Consider the following 15,795-nt stretch of genomic DNA (forward strand, 5'->3'; position numbering starts at 1 on the left):
TAGCCAGGTTTTATTAATGTGTCTTATTTGTACATTTACTCGGATATGTGATACTATCAAAAATAGAACAATTAACAGTACAAACATGTTGAAGCTCTATTGTAACGATGCAATTCATAGACTTGACTCCCTCCATTTTTCCAGTGGGGACCCAACGCGGGCCCATGCGGTGTGGCTTTGATGACTTTTCAGGGGAGATGAAAACATTACCTTCCATGACTTTATCAGTAGTGACTAGGGGTGGGTCTGCGGAGGTCACAGGCTTCAGAAGCAGGATGCGTGTTGGTACCAGTTACTGTCCTTGACCACTTAACTGGCAAATGATAATATAAGAAGGGCGGCATTTTTGTCTTCCTGTCCTATTGCGGACTCCTGCGTGGCAGTGTGGAGAGACAGGATCCTGAACTAAATGCAATTTTCTTCTGAGCATTAGGACTGTCCTGGGGACCCAGTAATAATTCCTACTGTTAATATCATAAGGATTCTTGTGAACATAGTCTTCAGAGGAACGCCACTCTACACGTTGGTAGCTCTACGTTGCAAGCTGTCAAGCTTCATCGATTCGAGGAGGAAACCCAGTTCCATTTTAGGCCATAGAGATAATAATTGTAGAGAAGTCCATATCTCGTGTAGAGCAAACGTGCTCAAGCTGGGGATCGCTTCGATGGTGGCAGGCAAGCGTGGGAACATCATCACTTGGGCTTTTGATTTTCCCGGACGGACTTCTCCAGAATTATCGGACCATTATCCCCAGCCACCACGGTCTCCGTGGGCTCCAAGATGCCTGAAGAGGTTCGAATCATTCCTTAAACCCAGCTGCCCGCAATTCAGTGAGAGGGACTACAAGTCCCGTCACCCCATCCAGCGAGCGACCCTTAAGCACGCCCATGGGGCCGCCTTCCGTGTGGGTGGCTTCCATCTGCGGACGCTCCTCCCCTCTCTCTTCAGAGCGTTAGTCTATGTTCCAGTCTCTCTGGTTGCACGGAGCAGAGCGTCCCCCTTCTTCCGGTCCCGCCGGAAGCGCCTCCAGGGGCCGGGCTTGCGCTGTTGGGCGGCATAAGGTCGGCGGCCCGCGGTCCGACATGCCGTCCGAGCAGTTCCGCCTGGAGACGGTGGAGGCCCTGCGGGGCAGCCGCAAGGGGCAGCTCACCTACTGCCCGGACTGGAGCCCACTCGGCGAGGTAGGCGGGGCCCGGCCCGGCCCCAGTGCCCTGTCCCCGTGATGCCGCGCAGCCATGTGGTCCCGAGGGGCGTGTGCAGCGGTGCCGCCGCTCCGCCTTCGGCTCCTTACGGTCCAGATCGTAAGACTGTGCTCACGTGGCATTTAGATCGCGCATTGTCCTCCTGCGAGGAAGCCGAGCCTCTTCCATCCCTAAATATTTCTCCCCTCCTTTTTACTCTCACAACAGCCCTGTGAGGTAGGCTAGGCTAGGCTAGGCTAGGCTAGGCTGAGTCGCAGGAACCGGCCCCAAAGCACCCAGCGAGCTTCATGACCGAGCAGGGGCTAAAACCCAGATCGCCCGAGCCCTAGCCCAGCATTTCTTAACCACTGCACCACCCTGGTTCTCGTTTTCAATTCGTATTTGATTCTCGTGAGCTGTTTTTTAATTAAATAGAGAGGTTTGCATAGGCCATACATGTTCGTTCGTTCGTTCGTTTTAAGGTCCTGGAATGTCCAGCTTGTCCCAGTCAGCCCTATTGGCTGGGACATGCTAAGAACACTATTTTTTCCCCTATCTAAACATTTGTGGTGGCAACTTTAATTGATACTGCAAACCTGTGCTTGATTGGAAGTACCTGATGCAGATTTTTATCCAGTCAGGCCCCAGGTACACCCTTTGTTCATGCTGCTGGCAGCTCCGGGGTTTCAGGCATGAATTTCTATGGGCTTAATAAACTGGAGGCCTCACTGAATGCAGGAGGACTTACCTGTGAGTAGACATGGATAAGCTGAACTGTGAGTTATTTAAAAGCCGCTTAGACGTGCTTACTTGGAGGAGGTAAGTCCCATTGAGATCAATGGGATTTCCTGGATAGGCATGCATAGTTATTCTATCTTTCAGGATAATCCTGGTTGAGGCAGGCTCTATAGAGGTCAGCAGAGCCTTACTTCCAGGTAATCATGCATAGGGATTCAGCTTTCAGTGTAAATCTAGGCACTTTTAGTCAGAGGAAGGCCCCATAGAATCTGAGGGGCTTATGCGAAATTATGCATATAGTTGTCCAGCTTTTCAGAGCAATTCTGTCCAGATTATGGAATGTGCTCCCCGGATTGGTTTGCCTGGCGTCCAGTTTATATTCTTTTCGGTGCCAGGTTAAAACTTTTTATTTCACTGTTATTTTCAAAACTAATTTAAATTTTAATGTTTAACATTTGCTTTTATTTAACTTCTTTAATTTGTATTTTTTTGGGGGTTTATTGTTCTTTATTGCTGTTTTATTGTGGTTGTTTTAATGATTGTAAGCCATCCTGAGATGCCATGCATAAGGGACGGCATGGAAAAGTTTTAAATAAATCAATGAATTCTAAGCATCTATATTCAGACATCCCCCCCCCCCCCGACACATGCTCATGAAATGTTGTGTTTTCCTTAGGAAATTCTGGAAGGATATAGAGGTCCTCTTGAGCTGTCACCCTACTCAGGCCAGATGCTGGAAAAAATGCTGTCCCGTTCACCAAAGCCACACTCTCCTTTTCCAAGCGCCTCTCTGGATGAGTCCACGCTTATACACGGGCTGTCTTCCCTCACAATCACGGCTCCTCCCGACAGCCACCAGGTCTCCACACCATTGAAGACGGAAGCACCAAGGGATACGCAGGTAACCTCATTTATGTATTTAAATCTTTTCTGTACCGTCTCGTACTTAGATGTCTCAGGACGGTTTACAGTTGGAGCAGTTCCAAGAGTAGCTTCATTTTCAAGTCTGTGAGGGGGACGGGGGACATGGCCTTTTCTGGAGAGGCCCAGAGATCAGCCAGAGAAGCAGCAGCTGTGGGGAACTGCCTCCCCCTCCCCGCCAGTCGAACGAAAGATGCAGCCCCCACGTCGGCAGCAATGCCGCCATCCAAGGAAGACCTTCAACAAGGGGCAAGCCAGCCTGGCCCAGCTCGGATCTAGTACTTACTCCCAAGCTGCTGCTTCGTTCTCCCTTTCCCTGCAATCCCCTTTCCCTTCTTTGTCTTTTTACTTGGTAAGCCTGAGGGCTTCTTTGTAGTTGATATGAATATATTCAAACAGATGCTTTTGTCCTTGGACATTTTGCAAGTGAAGATTTTTGAAGCGTTACATTGTCACTATTTTTATTATAAAACACTATACTATTTTATACTGTTTTGTAGCTTATAAGGTTATTTTTGGTAATTTTTTGGTAATTTAAAGTTATTCCTTTTTACCTGACTTAAAAGAATCATATTGAAAGAGAGGTTTTAATTTCACTCTCATTCACTTGTCTGCTTGTTCAGGTATGGGTTATATTGAGAGTTTTCTTGATTTGTAACATAAATAGCTTGGAAATAGGCGATGGCCTAGAAATCGCTGTTGCTTTATATTCAGTAACTGACGCAAATGTTTTCCTTTTCTTTCTACTGGGGCTTCCAGCTGCTGATTTAGTGTCCTGCCGCTGAGTCCAGTTCATAATTGGCTCCTCTTCCTACCCACGCAGGTTCACAAGAAGGGGAAAGCTGCAGAGAATGACCAGAACGCCTCGATTCCCCCTCCGCTCTCAAAAGGCACCGGAGTTGATGGCCTGATAAGATTGCACGAAGAAATCCAGAAGCTGAAGAGGAAGGTAAGCGGCCAGGCCAGCCTAGAGGGACGCATGTGCTGTGGCTGAGAGAACTCCTCGCCTTAAAAGAGACAGAAGATAAAACCATGCCTCCCGAGGCCGTTCATGTGATGCGTGTACATTCAGATCTCTGTGCTTCCCTCTCCGACTTGCAGGAGCAGCTCAGGCAGCGCCTGGAACTGCAGGAGCAGGTGGTGAAGGCGGCCTCCGCAGAAGCAAGCGAGCTGCTGAAGCGCTTCGATGAGCTGAAGGAGCTGAAGCAGCACCAGGAGTATCAGCACTTGCAGCGAGAGATAGAAGACAGGTGAGAGGTTCCGAGCAGGCCGCAGCTGGGGCCGCGTGGCTCTCTCTGGCCCCCGTCTTGGTGGCACGGTCGGTAAAGCACTCTTTCCGCTTCCCCTGCAGCTCCAAAGAAGCTCAAAGGCAGCAGGAAAAGCTCAAGGAGGAGCATCGACAGCGAGCGAAGGTGCGTGCCGTGAGGCGGGGAGGCCGACTCACAGGGCGGCGATTCGTGAGGAGCAGAGCCAGCGGGAGCAGGAAAGCTTTTAAATCCGCCTCTCTCCTCCAGGCAGTGCACAGCAGTGTCCAGCCGCCAGCTTGTGTCCCCAGTGGGGTTGTGTCCCCAACCTGGGGTGGGCCTCCTCAGTAGCACCTCCAGCTTTTCTTTCTTTGTTTACGTTTTAAAGATATGAGGAAAAGATGGAGGAGGGAACATGGCCAAAGGACAGAAAAAGGAAGGAAAGGGGGAAAGTGAAGGAAGAACTAAGCGGGAAGAGATGGGTGTGCGTAGAGCAAATACACTAATCAGAAGCAGGCCCTCCTGCTTCTCCCCTCGGGATCCACTGCAGCCTGTGCCCAGGACTGAGAGGAAAACCTGGGAAGTCGTCCTGGATCTCCTGAGCAGATGGGCCTGGACTGATGTTCCGTCTGGCTCTGCCGTGTGGAATGTCGACCAGAAGCAGCCGCAGAGGGTGGTGGGCAGCAGGGCTCTTTCTTAAAATGTAAAACTCCCCCCTCCCCCCCCCGTCCCCAAAAAGCTGCTGAGCCGGAAGTTGCGTGAGGCAGAGCAGCAGCGGCAAGAGGAGCTGGAGCGCCATCGTCGGGAGGAAGGCCAGGAGCGGCTGCGCCGCCTCTACTCCATCCAGGAGGAGGTCCTGCGCATCAACCAGCAAATCGGCCTCAGCTACAGACAGAAAGAGCTGCCGGGGATCGACCTCTCCCTGTACAGCAACCGTGGCAACCAGATCTGCGGGGAAGTGTCCGGCGTGGCCCGCCTGGCCGGCGAGGTAAAGGGTCTTCCTGAGGATCCCGGGGCTTGCACAGACACAGGGTGAAGTTGCCCTGTCTCGTTCAGCAGCGCGTTTCCCCAGCCCTTAGGATCTTTCTGCCCTGGCTGCTCCTCTGACCCCTCTCCGCTTGTGCCCTTTGCATTTGTTGGAGTGCTGTTCCCATCATCCCCTGCCAGCACATATTCTCGAATGTGTTTCTGCCCAGTGCAGTTGTAAAAACAAAGTACCCATTCCTCGTGCACGTCATTCTAAGATGCATGTTGTCGTGTGCAGTTTGGTGCTCTTTCTCTTGAGCGTGTCAGTCAGTGCGGGGAGGTGCAGCATCTGAAGGATTACCGCACTGCAGTCTGTGCGGATCAGGTTGACTTGCCACGCTTCCAGGCCGCACACACACCCCTGAGTGTCCCCCCTCGTTCGTGGCTCGGTCAGGGTCTAATGCGTTGAGTTAGTCCCCATGGCGCTGAGGCCGCTTGCCTCTTTTTGCGGTCCTTGCCAGAGAGCGTTCCCCAGCGAGGCCGAGGTGGCCTCGGCCGAGCAGGCGCTGCTGGAGATGCATCAGCTGACTTCGAACATGGAGCAAGACATCGCTCGGGCCATGGAGCAGAAAAAGAGGCAGGAAGAGGCGGCGGCGGCGGTGGCGGCGGCGGCTGCGATGGGAGCCGCGGCGGCCAGGGAGAAGAAGGAGGACAAGCAGGACGAGCTGGCAAAAGTCCCTGCTCATGGTGAGCACATCAGAGGACCATCCCAAAAGGACGGTGAGCCCACCTGTCGCCGCTTTGCCGCAGGTTAACTCGCACGCCGTCTGTCAAGGATTAAAAGATCCCGCCTTGACTCCACGAGTGTTTCCAGGAGTCATTTCCGGGCCCTTCCAAGGCGTTTTGCTGGCTGAGGAAGCACAGCCAGGGGGTATCATCTCCTCTACCCCACACCAAGGTGCAAAGTATCCCTGAGCATGCGCAGAATTGTCTTTAACTTAAACCCGTAGAACAGAGAGAGATATAAGGCACATTGTTTATCTCGTTTTCCCATAAGTCTGAGAATATGGGCTCCCAAAGATCCGAGGCCGGGCCAGAAATAAGTATTTCCTTCAAGGGGGACAGGCCATCCCCACGGGCCTATGTGTCTCTTGTTCCGCCCGTTGTTTTTGTCGCACTTGCCCACGGGCAGTTGCGCGGCCTGATCCTGTTCATGTTGTGGGAGCTTGAGGAACAGACAAAGCCAGTTTGCCTCCCGCCCCCAGCATCTGCTGCCTGGCTTTGCCTCAGGCTGGGCTGGCCCTCTGTCTAATACAGGCCTGGGCTCCTTTGGAAAGGACCTCGGAGCCACTCCTGCCCGCCATCCTTCACAGGAAAACTGAACGCGCCGCAGCTCGTGTGCCGATGCCGACACGACAAGCCGTGCCCTTCGTGAGTGGGAAACTCAGTCCCAGGGCACCCGAATCGGTGCTGGAATCCCAAATGAAATAGTTGCAGGGCGGTGGGCTAATCCAGGCCCAGCAACGAAAGACAACCCTTGGATTCATTGGTGTGCAACTCTCACAAGGCTATAAGATGGCGCGTATTTTGGGGGCTGATCGCTGCTCCTCTGCAGAGAAGGTGCTTGTGGCCTCCGGCTTCCGAGAATGTGCCTCTGTATTAAGCTACACGCTTCTTAACTGCTTGCGGCCTGGTTTCTTGGAGTGTCGTCTTATGTGTATATGTAATTGCCTGGAACCGTAAGATTTCTATTTTTATCTCCCTCCTCGGCCCAAAGGGCCCTCGGAGCAACTTAGGAGCGATCAATAAAGCCAGGCAGTTGCTGCCCCTGGTTTCGCAATCTAAAAAAGAAGAAATTCTGGAGTCATTCACAGGGCTGGTGGAATGCCTTACATGGTCCCTTGCGTCCCCCTGTGCAGCCCAGGGGCAAGACCGCGGGCGGTGGGGGGGGGGGCCTTCACAGGGGACAGTCCTCTTTACAGACTTTTCTCTGAATTTTTCGCATTTCTCCCAAATGAGGTAGCCACTAAAAAGAGGGCCTTTTCAGCAATGGCAGCTCTTTCATGCAGTGCCACAATGCTCTTTTCAGCACCAGGTTTCCCTTTTTATTTTCCGGGGTTTCTTAGTCCTTCCATTAAAAAAAAAACCTGCATGAATGTTTTTAGCACTTTACATTGCTGGTGACCTTTCCTCTTCTTCTTCTTTTTTTAAAACCTTGGTTTTATTCTGATTTAAACTGGAGCGTTACCAATGTTCTTGTAATTTGGTACTTACGGAATTAAGTAGGTTTTGCGAGTAAGAGCTGCAGCTCTTGCCCTGTACACCGATCGACAAAGCGGTGCTGCCGCTCATCCCCAGCTCTGACGTTTCGCTTTGCCGTGCTCAGGGCTCCAGGTGAAAGCAGAGGCGACAACCATGCAGTGGTACCAGCAGCTGCAGAAGGAATCTGAGCAGTGTGTCGCTTCCTTCAGTGCGTTGGCCAGCAGCAAGGACAGCCAGGTAACCGCGGCCCAAGGCCGAACGTTCACCGTGTGGCACAGGGCTGGCTTCTCGCCACCCTCCCTGAGGTGCTCACACGCAAGTCGTTCTTCCAGCCTGATTTCTTCCGCCTGGCCCCTTCCAGATTCTTTGGACTTCAGTTGTCAGCAATCCAGCCAGCAAGTTGGGGAAAGCAGATTCCAAGATCCCCTTTTCCCACTGCCTTAAATTCCAGGATCACCCTTTCCCACTGCCTTAAATAATCGGTGCTCAGGCCACGTAGGACCTTAAATATGATAAATAAACTTTGTGACGTTCTGGATGCTGGCTGGGAAAACATTGCACACATCCCCCCCCCCCCCCCCGATCCCATCCCCTTTAGCACTTTTAGTTATAGAAAACGAAGCTCTTTAAAACTGGGTCAAGTTCCGGTTCTGCATTTTTAACTTTTTCAGGATAAAAAAATAAAGATGGACTTACAGAAAGCGGCTACTATTCCGGTCAGCCAGATTTCGACGAGAGCGGGTGAGTGCCAGTTTTCATACGTATGATGGGAGGCGCCTGGCACCTGGCAAGTGCCACCCTGGGCTGTGGCAGGGCCAGCAAGCGGCTCCTGAGGGGGAAACCGCCCGGCGCCGGACACCTGAGCTCACTGCTCCTGTGCAGGCCTGCCTGGGAGTCAGAATTGGCTCCAGGGTTGGGAGTAGTTCCATTCCGCTGCTCAGATCAAATTCTCAGATCTGAGCTCAGAACTCAGAACTGAAGAGTGTATATTTTACTTCTGACTTTGCAAAGGGGACGTCTGGGTCCCCTTTATAAGTATTATATATATGATATATATTGTATGTAATATATACATGTATATACATGTAATAATACATTATAAGGTATACATATAGTATGTGTGTATATATATACACATATATAATATAACATATATGTCTGTATATATTATATACATATATATATATAATGCATGCATATATGCAGGACTCCTTTTCCTCCTAATTCTCTCCCTCTCTGCCGCTTTCCAAACTCTTCTGCGCTTGTCTTCACAGGTTCCCAGTTGAAAGAGATTTTCGAAAAGATCCACAGCCTCCTCTCTGGAAGGGTTGTATCCTCTGGTGGCCACAAGGTGTCCGTGACTCAGCATCCTGAAGGGCTGGAGTTCGTGTATTTCAAACTGGCAGAAAAATTTGTGGTAAGGAAAGCACATCGCCTTCATGCCCTGGTTTGAAAAGCCGCTTTTCCTCCTGTTCTCCTTATTAAAATCTCTATATGGTTTCGGGGCGCGGTGCTGAGTACCGTAGGCCGTTTCTCTCTCTAAAAGTGCAGAGGATTGGACTCTGCCCAGTTCTGAGGCTCAATCCTGTGCATGTTTAGAAAGAAGCCAGGCCTCCGCTCCCGGGATTCTCTAGCAGGCAATCTTTATTCCACCGCATACTTGACAAGCTGAACCTCTGCCTTTGAGCAGCGGTCAGAGAGCGATGACAGCGACTTGTGGGTCCTTCCAGAAACAGGGCGAGGAAGAGGTGGCGGCGCATCACGAGGCGGCCTTCCCCATCGCTGTCGTGGCCTCCGGCATCTGGGAGCTGCACCCCAGGGTGGGCGGCCTCCTTTTGGCCCACTTGCACAGGAAGTGCCCCTACGCGGCTCCGTTCTACCCTGCCATGAAGGAGGGGACTCCCCTGGAGGATTTTCAGAGGTAACGTCATCGGAGCCTTCGCAGGGACAGGCGGGAAAGCCCAGCAGGCGAACGCAGGGGGAGCGGCTTCATTCCGTCGCCTGCTTGTGGCTTTTTGGTCCCGGTGTGCGGACGCAGCGTGCGGCGGTCAGCCCGGCTGGAAGTCCTTACAAAGCAAAGAGCCCTTTGACGGTTCGGCGACGGCCGGTGCCTTGGAGGCCGGCTGGGGCAAAGCACGGTGCTCGCCAGGCATCCGGCCGGCAGCAGTAAACGGTCAGTGGGAGTCGGCAAGATCCTTCCCCAAAGGTGAACAGAGGGCAGCTAGCCACATGACCCAGCGAGCAGCGGGGAGCTTGCCAGGTGGTCCCCGGCCTTGCCGCACGGTTTCAGTCCGAGCCAGGCAGCAGAGCCAGGCAGCAGAGCCAGGCTGTGCTCTGGTGGGGGGAGTTTCTTAAAATAGACCGACACTTTGAGCCACAGCCCCGCTAGGCTGCATTCCAGGGGTCTGAGACGAGGAGTTGGAGAACCGGGCGTGGGCTCTGCCTGCTCTCCAGCTCCAGGCTCAGGTGTTCTGCCGCTGAAGTGCGACTGCAGTGCCTTGGCTCAGAATTCAGTGGGGCCGCGCGTGGGGCAGCGCCTCCCGCCTTTGACTGGGGAGGGCCAAGCAAGCGGCGTGTCTGCCTTCGCGTCATGCAGGATGCTTGGCTACCAAGTGAAAGACGGGAAGGTGGAGCCGCAGGACAACTTTCTGAAGCGGATGTCCGGGATGATCCGCCTGTACGCCGCCATCCTTCAGCTGCAGTGGCCGTACCGGGATAAGCAAGGGGTAGGTGCCCTTGTCATTTCTCTACAAAAGATCGGCCTGTTCCTTTTCTGGTCTGCACCTGATTTTTCTTTCTCTGAGTCTCTGCAGACGTCCGCACTCGTTCCTTTTTATGTTACAGCAGCCATTTGCCAGTCTGGCGCTTCCCAGATATGTAGGACTACAACTCCCAGAATCCCCCAGGTTGGGGAAGGCTAATACAGACCTGGCCTGCACGTAATGGCAGCCTGTTTTAATTAACCATGGATTATTGAATTGTGCATTGTTGTGGGCAAACCCAGAACTATGGGTTACCTATGGATTTTTACCCACAAACAACCCAGAACAAGAACCCGCAGTTTGTTGTTGGCTTCGGAAGTGTGATTTAAATCATGCAGAATTGCTGCTGCAAATCTAGGACTGTGGGTTGTTTACTGGTTGCTCCAAGCCTCAGAGGGAGCAGATAAGAACTGCCAAGACAGTCTGTTTACGTTGCCGCTAGTGCAGTGCTGTGCAGTTTGTATACAGGAGAGAACGGGCAAAAGAAGGGGAAAACAACGCAGGGACTGAGAGAACAAGCAATCGTTCGTTTGCCTGATGGTCTGCTAGACAAGTCCCGCCTGGTTGTTTAAACCACGGGTCATTGTTACATGCAAACCAGGCCGACGTCCTCGGAAGAAACCTAGTGGGTTCTTTAAAACTGCCTCCAAATCAGAGGTGGCCAACCTGGTGTCTCCCTGGTGGTTTTGAACGCCTGCTCCCATCTGCCCCCGCCAGCATATCCAATGGTTAGGAATGCAGAGTTGTCCAAAGCATCTGGAGAAGGTGCCAGGTCAGAGAAGGCTGCACCGTATCAGCACTGGTCCCCCTCTGCCCGTCCGGTCGGGCTCTTTCCTGGCGAGCTGGGCAGCTGTCCGAGTGGGACGGGGCAACTTGGTGTCCTGCAACAGCAGCGGGTTGGACCTGATGGCCTCCATGGCCCCCCCAGCTCTTGTATGAGTCTAAGCTCGTGCTGGCGCAGCTTGGGAAGTACCGCTGATGGTCCTGCGGGGCCACTCCTCCGGAGACCCCGGCCTTCACCATCCCTGGCTTCCCTTGCTCCTTAGACGCACCCGCACGGATTGAGCCACGCCTGGCGCTGGCTGGCACAGATGCTGAACATGGAGCCTCTGGCAGACGTGACGGCCACCATTCTCTTTGACTTCCTGGAGGTAGGTGCTGTGTCCCCCCCCATTCCATCGCCCCCGCCCCGGAAAAGTTGGCTCTGTCAGCACGGCATCCATGCGTGCGGGGACTGACTTGGCCGGAGGTGTAGAGGGCCGTGCCGCCCGGCCGCGGGCCAACCCTGCTGCCGCCAGCGCCCCGAGTGTCAGCGCTGTTTCTCATTGTGTGCGCTGGAGTGCTCCGAGCAGGCGGGCAGCCAGAGCGCAGGCACGACGACCCCTGCAGTGCGTGCCCGATGCCCCGCCATAGCTTTCGGATCGGTGTCCCCAGAAGCAAATGCCACACACATTTTCTTCTTTGTGAGAAGGCCAAGGATCTCCTCTCCTCTCCTCTCCGTTTGCTTGTTTTCTCCAAAGAGCCAAAAGTGGTGTACGTTATCGTCTCTGTTTAGCCTCACAATGACCCTGTGAGGTAGGTTACATTGAGCAGTACTGACTGGCCGCACATCCCCTAGTGGAGACTGGAATCTGGCTCTTTTGAGTCCAGTCCCCTCCCCTCCCCTCCCTACATAGAATCATACGGCTGGGGGAGCTTTCTCAGCCATCCCATCCAGTTCAGAGCAGGAAATCCAGAGTCAGAGCTTCTTCAGCCCATGGGGGTCCAGCCCCTGGTGGAAGACTCCCTCCTGATGGGGAGCCCGCCCACCCCACCCCCATCAGCCACCCCAACCTGTCCAGATGTCTGTGCAGCTGGGAGTTGTAGGGCTGTGTCTCAACACGTGCAGGGCATGCCCTAGCCAGCTGCCTTGGGATGATGGGAATTATAGTCCAATGCATCTGTGGGGAGCTCATGGTAGGAAGCTTGACCCTCAGCCGAGTGAAAACTGTTCTGGACCCCCCCCCCCCAGGTCTGTGGGAACGCGCTCATGAAGCAATACCAGGTCCAGTTTTGGAAGATCATCCTCCTCATCAAGGAAGAGTATTTCCCAAGGTAAGTACTTTTTTTAAAATATCATTTTAAAAGAAATACAGACTTCCCTTTCGTGAGGAAAGCCTCTGCCACAGCACAGAGGGAGCTCATCTCAACATTTTTGAAACACTTCGTTGTACGCAGATCTAGTTGACAGATGGACTCGTCTGCGTACAAACTCACTCAGATGCCTTTAACGGCATGTCAACACAATGCTGAATGCTTGAAAACGATCGGCTTTCCCCAGCATTGTTCCTCTTCTTGCTTCGCCATCTCTGCCCTTTCTTCAAAGGGATTGTTTTCTGTAGGCTCTTTTCCCAAGTTCATTCCTGAAGCGTCCACCTTAAATGGGATTAGGTCCCAACTCAGAGCAGGCATGGGTCTCCACTTGAGGCCCCAAACCTGGACTGGGAAGGGAAGTTTTATTCTCTCCAAGGCCTCGGATAGGTTGCTTCCGTCGCTGCGCTCTAACGTCCCGGGATGCGTGCGTGCGTGGCAGCCTCTTGTCCTCAGCCCGCACTTGGGCTGTCCCCTGGCTCGGGGTCGGGGTGATCGCTGGCCTAACTGGGTTCCTCTTCATTCCCCGCAGAATCGAAGCAATTACAAGTGCTGGAGAAATGGGAGCCCTTATAAGACTCAAGCAGTTCTTGGAGGTAACTCGTTGCTCTCGGCCCTTTTATGACTCGAATCGTGGCCCAGAATCGTCGCCACCTCCACGGAGAGAAAAAGCCGCCCGTTTCCAGCTCTCTGGTGGGGGCTGCCATATGCCACAGTCTGTGGAGTCTTGGGGCCGCTTTCTCTTTGCGTGCAACTTGCCGTCTCTGTCACGGCGACTTCGGTAATACCTGCTATCTCTTGGTTTGCGCTTGCATATCCCAATTTTAAAGTGAACGCTTTGCTCTCTCCCAGAAATGTTTGCAACAGAAAGAAATTCCTTTACCGAACGGGTATTTGTCACCATCTTTTTGGAGGTCGTGACTTCGCTCCTTCTACCTGCCCTTTCCCAGAAGTTCAAAGTCTAGCCTGATCTCCAAGGACAAGTCTCGAGAGAGATATTTGCCTCTTTGGAAGAAAAACTGGAATGTGCAGATGTTAAAGGATGGTCTCTCAACTCTACCCAGCCATATTCAGGTTCTCGATTCTGTAAGATTCAGAGCCCGTGCAGCTTGTTTCAGAAATGTGTTTTGTGAAGTGTTTTAAAATATCGTCCACAACACGCATATTCCTCTCACTCTGCATGTGACTGTTGCATTTTAACAGCTGTCTACCTTCCTGGCGAAGAGTTGCAGGAGCAGATTTGCTTGAATGTCACAAAGGATTCCAGAGTCTAATAAACTCTGCAGAAATTTAATATATGCAGAAAAGAGCAGCATGTCTCTTAAGGGAATACTGAGGTCATAGTGTAAGAGATTTTATCATAAAACATTTTAAATATCACAGGTGGCATTTTAACTTGTGACTTTTAATTAAAACACTGCAGTGCTTTGGAGAAACAGTGGCCGTTGGATTGTCGGGTTCAAAGAGTAGGCAGTGGAGCTTCATCAAAGGCAGCACTACTTTACTCGAAAGGAGCATGCTAATTGAGTGATTATCCTCTTTTACAAAACAAAGCTCTTAAAAAGAGCTTTGTATTTTATTGATGTGAAAAGTTGTTGACGCATTAGGTACTGTCAGAGTAATGTGCCTGGTTTGGCTGAGAAAGGTCTCCAGAAACGTCCCATGAAAGATAGACAGAATTGTTGTCCGTGTTGCTGTCAGTTTTAAATTTAACCATGCCTCCCACGCAGACCTGACAGAGAAGAGGGCCTTTGTCACTATGGAATGGGGGGAGGGGGTGTGTGCGAACAGCAATTTCGTTAGTTCAACTGAAATGTTGTACTCCTTTTCTGAATTGAGTCTATTAAGGTAATTATTCTGAGAATATGTCACTGGAGAGCAGATTCAAAGATCATTAAAACTTAAGAGATTTATTTTCAACATTTTGTTCGATGGTTTCCTTTCTTTTCTGTGGGGGTCCATTATCCTCCCATTTCTGTCTTCCTTTTTCATCGGCTGTCCAAATGCCTCCTGGGGGGTTTTCCAGTCCTGGCATATTTGAAGAATTCTTTATTTCCCTCGATGTTGTTAGTTACATGCTCTTTGAAATGCGTTTTTGCGCCTTATTATCTGCTTGCCTCTCCCTTATGCAGGTGTGAGCTCCCTTTTGTTCTCCTCATTTGGGCAAGGCTTCCATTACCAGAAAGAAGCCCCCATCTTCCCCCTTTAACTGCTTCCTTGACACTGCTTTGAAACTAGTGGCTGGCCTCTCGGGTTTTGGTGCTAACCTATGGTATATATTCTTGCTAGTTTGCTGCCACTGTCGTGTCGAGTAATTTCCAAGCATTTTGGAGGAGTGTACTTCTCTTGCTTTCCCCTCTTAGCTTCTTCCCTATAAGCCCCCTCAGTTTATGGACGTTTCCTCTTTGGGTGTCAAAGGTGACGGTTGGATTTCCTTGGCAAGGCAGAGCCCTATGCCCAGTTTGTCTCTGCAGTGAATTATTGGCAGTTTTTGTTCCTTCTGTCAACTGACAGACTGGGTTAGAGTCTCACGTCTCTTGCTCCTTCAGTCTGAGACAAGAGGCCACTGGAGGAACTTCGTGCTTTTCCTGGAAGAGAAGGGAGAAGCAAGCTTCTGCAACTGTGTCCTTTCTGGACAACATACGGTACCAAGCAGTTCTCTCCTTTCCCCCGATGCTCTTCCAGTGGTTTTTGCTGTCTTGGCCAAAGACAGGTGCATTTGAATGATTGAATGGTTTTCTGGAATGCCCAGTAAACGTTTTCCAGGCAGTTCACAACCAAACCATAAAATACAACATGATAAAAGATCATATAAAAGTTTAAAAATAAAAATAAAAAAAGAATGCTAGCGGGGTGAAGGTTTAAGACACAGAAATATTTAAAAAAACAGATCCTGAAATGGCTGAAAAAATAACAGTAACCCTGATTCGAAGAGCCCAAGGTAGGCAGGAGGTAAGTCTCTTTGGAATCTCTTTCAACAACCAGGGCCACAACAACAACAACTCTTCGAAGTAGCCTCTCATTGAATTTCCTTTGGCAGGCGCTCCCAGTGGAGGGCCCCTAAAGTTGATTTCGGGGTCCAGGCAGGGATGTATAGCAGAAGATACATTTTTCCAGTATTGTTAGACTGAATATGGCTTTACCTGGAAGAAAGGCCCAGTGGGGCTTGTGAGCGAGTCTGTTCGGGCCCGTGAAAATCGGTCGGTTTAGTCCAGCCTTCCCCAGCCGGGTGCCCCTCAGACCTATTGGGACTACAGCTCACAGCCAGTCTGGGGAAGAAGTCTGGGTCTGGAGCAGGCTCTGCAGCCTGAATTAGCTCTCCTGCGTCATGTGTAGGTGTCGGGATGGTTACGCGATGTTCAGCGTGGGCACTTAACTGTATTGAAAACAATGCTGCAGTGCTTTTTGTGCCGACTGCGATGCCAAGCACAATGCGGTTCTGGAAATACTGTGTATTCAGGCCCTCTGCTCATCAGAATTGCTCTGAGTCACACTCTGTCCAGACAATTCAGGCTCCATTGCAGGCTCTGGGCTGCGGCAGCTCCAGTAATGAATGGAGCAGTTCTTTCCCCTTCCCGCTTTTCATCTCTC

At 51.6% G+C, this 15,795-nt stretch overlaps 1 protein-coding gene across 2 annotated transcripts; it reads left to right on the forward strand.

Moving 5' to 3' along the window:
• The first annotated feature begins 1,045 nt into the window (after nt 1–1,045).
• Nucleotides 1,046–14,124, forward strand: GLE1 (GLE1 RNA export mediator). Of its 2 annotated transcripts, none has more exons than XM_044440099.1 (16): nt 1,046–1,181; nt 2,596–2,820; nt 3,664–3,789; nt 3,942–4,090; nt 4,192–4,252; nt 4,824–5,072; nt 5,572–5,830; nt 7,437–7,549; nt 7,984–8,053; nt 8,587–8,729; nt 9,043–9,233; nt 9,909–10,038; nt 11,121–11,225; nt 12,086–12,168; nt 12,737–12,800; nt 13,057–14,124. In XM_044440099.1, exons 1-16 carry the CDS (start codon nt 1,083–1,085, stop codon nt 13,123–13,125), a joined length of 2,136 nt encoding a protein of 711 aa, XP_044296034.1. In that variant the 5' UTR covers nt 1,046–1,082; the 3' UTR covers nt 13,126–14,124. The 2 variants fall into 2 exon arrangements, with proteins under 2 accessions (XP_044296034.1, XP_044296035.1); XM_044440100.1 differs by having other exon boundaries at nt 5,572–5,797.
• The last annotated feature ends 1,671 nt before the right edge of the window (nt 14,125–15,795 follow it).

This window comes from Varanus komodoensis, unplaced genomic scaffold (genome assembly GCF_004798865.1).
Source record: "Varanus komodoensis strain SLA01 unplaced genomic scaffold, ASM479886v1 scaffold36, whole genome shotgun sequence".
NCBI classification, from domain to species: domain Eukaryota; kingdom Metazoa; phylum Chordata; class Lepidosauria; order Squamata; family Varanidae; genus Varanus; species Varanus komodoensis.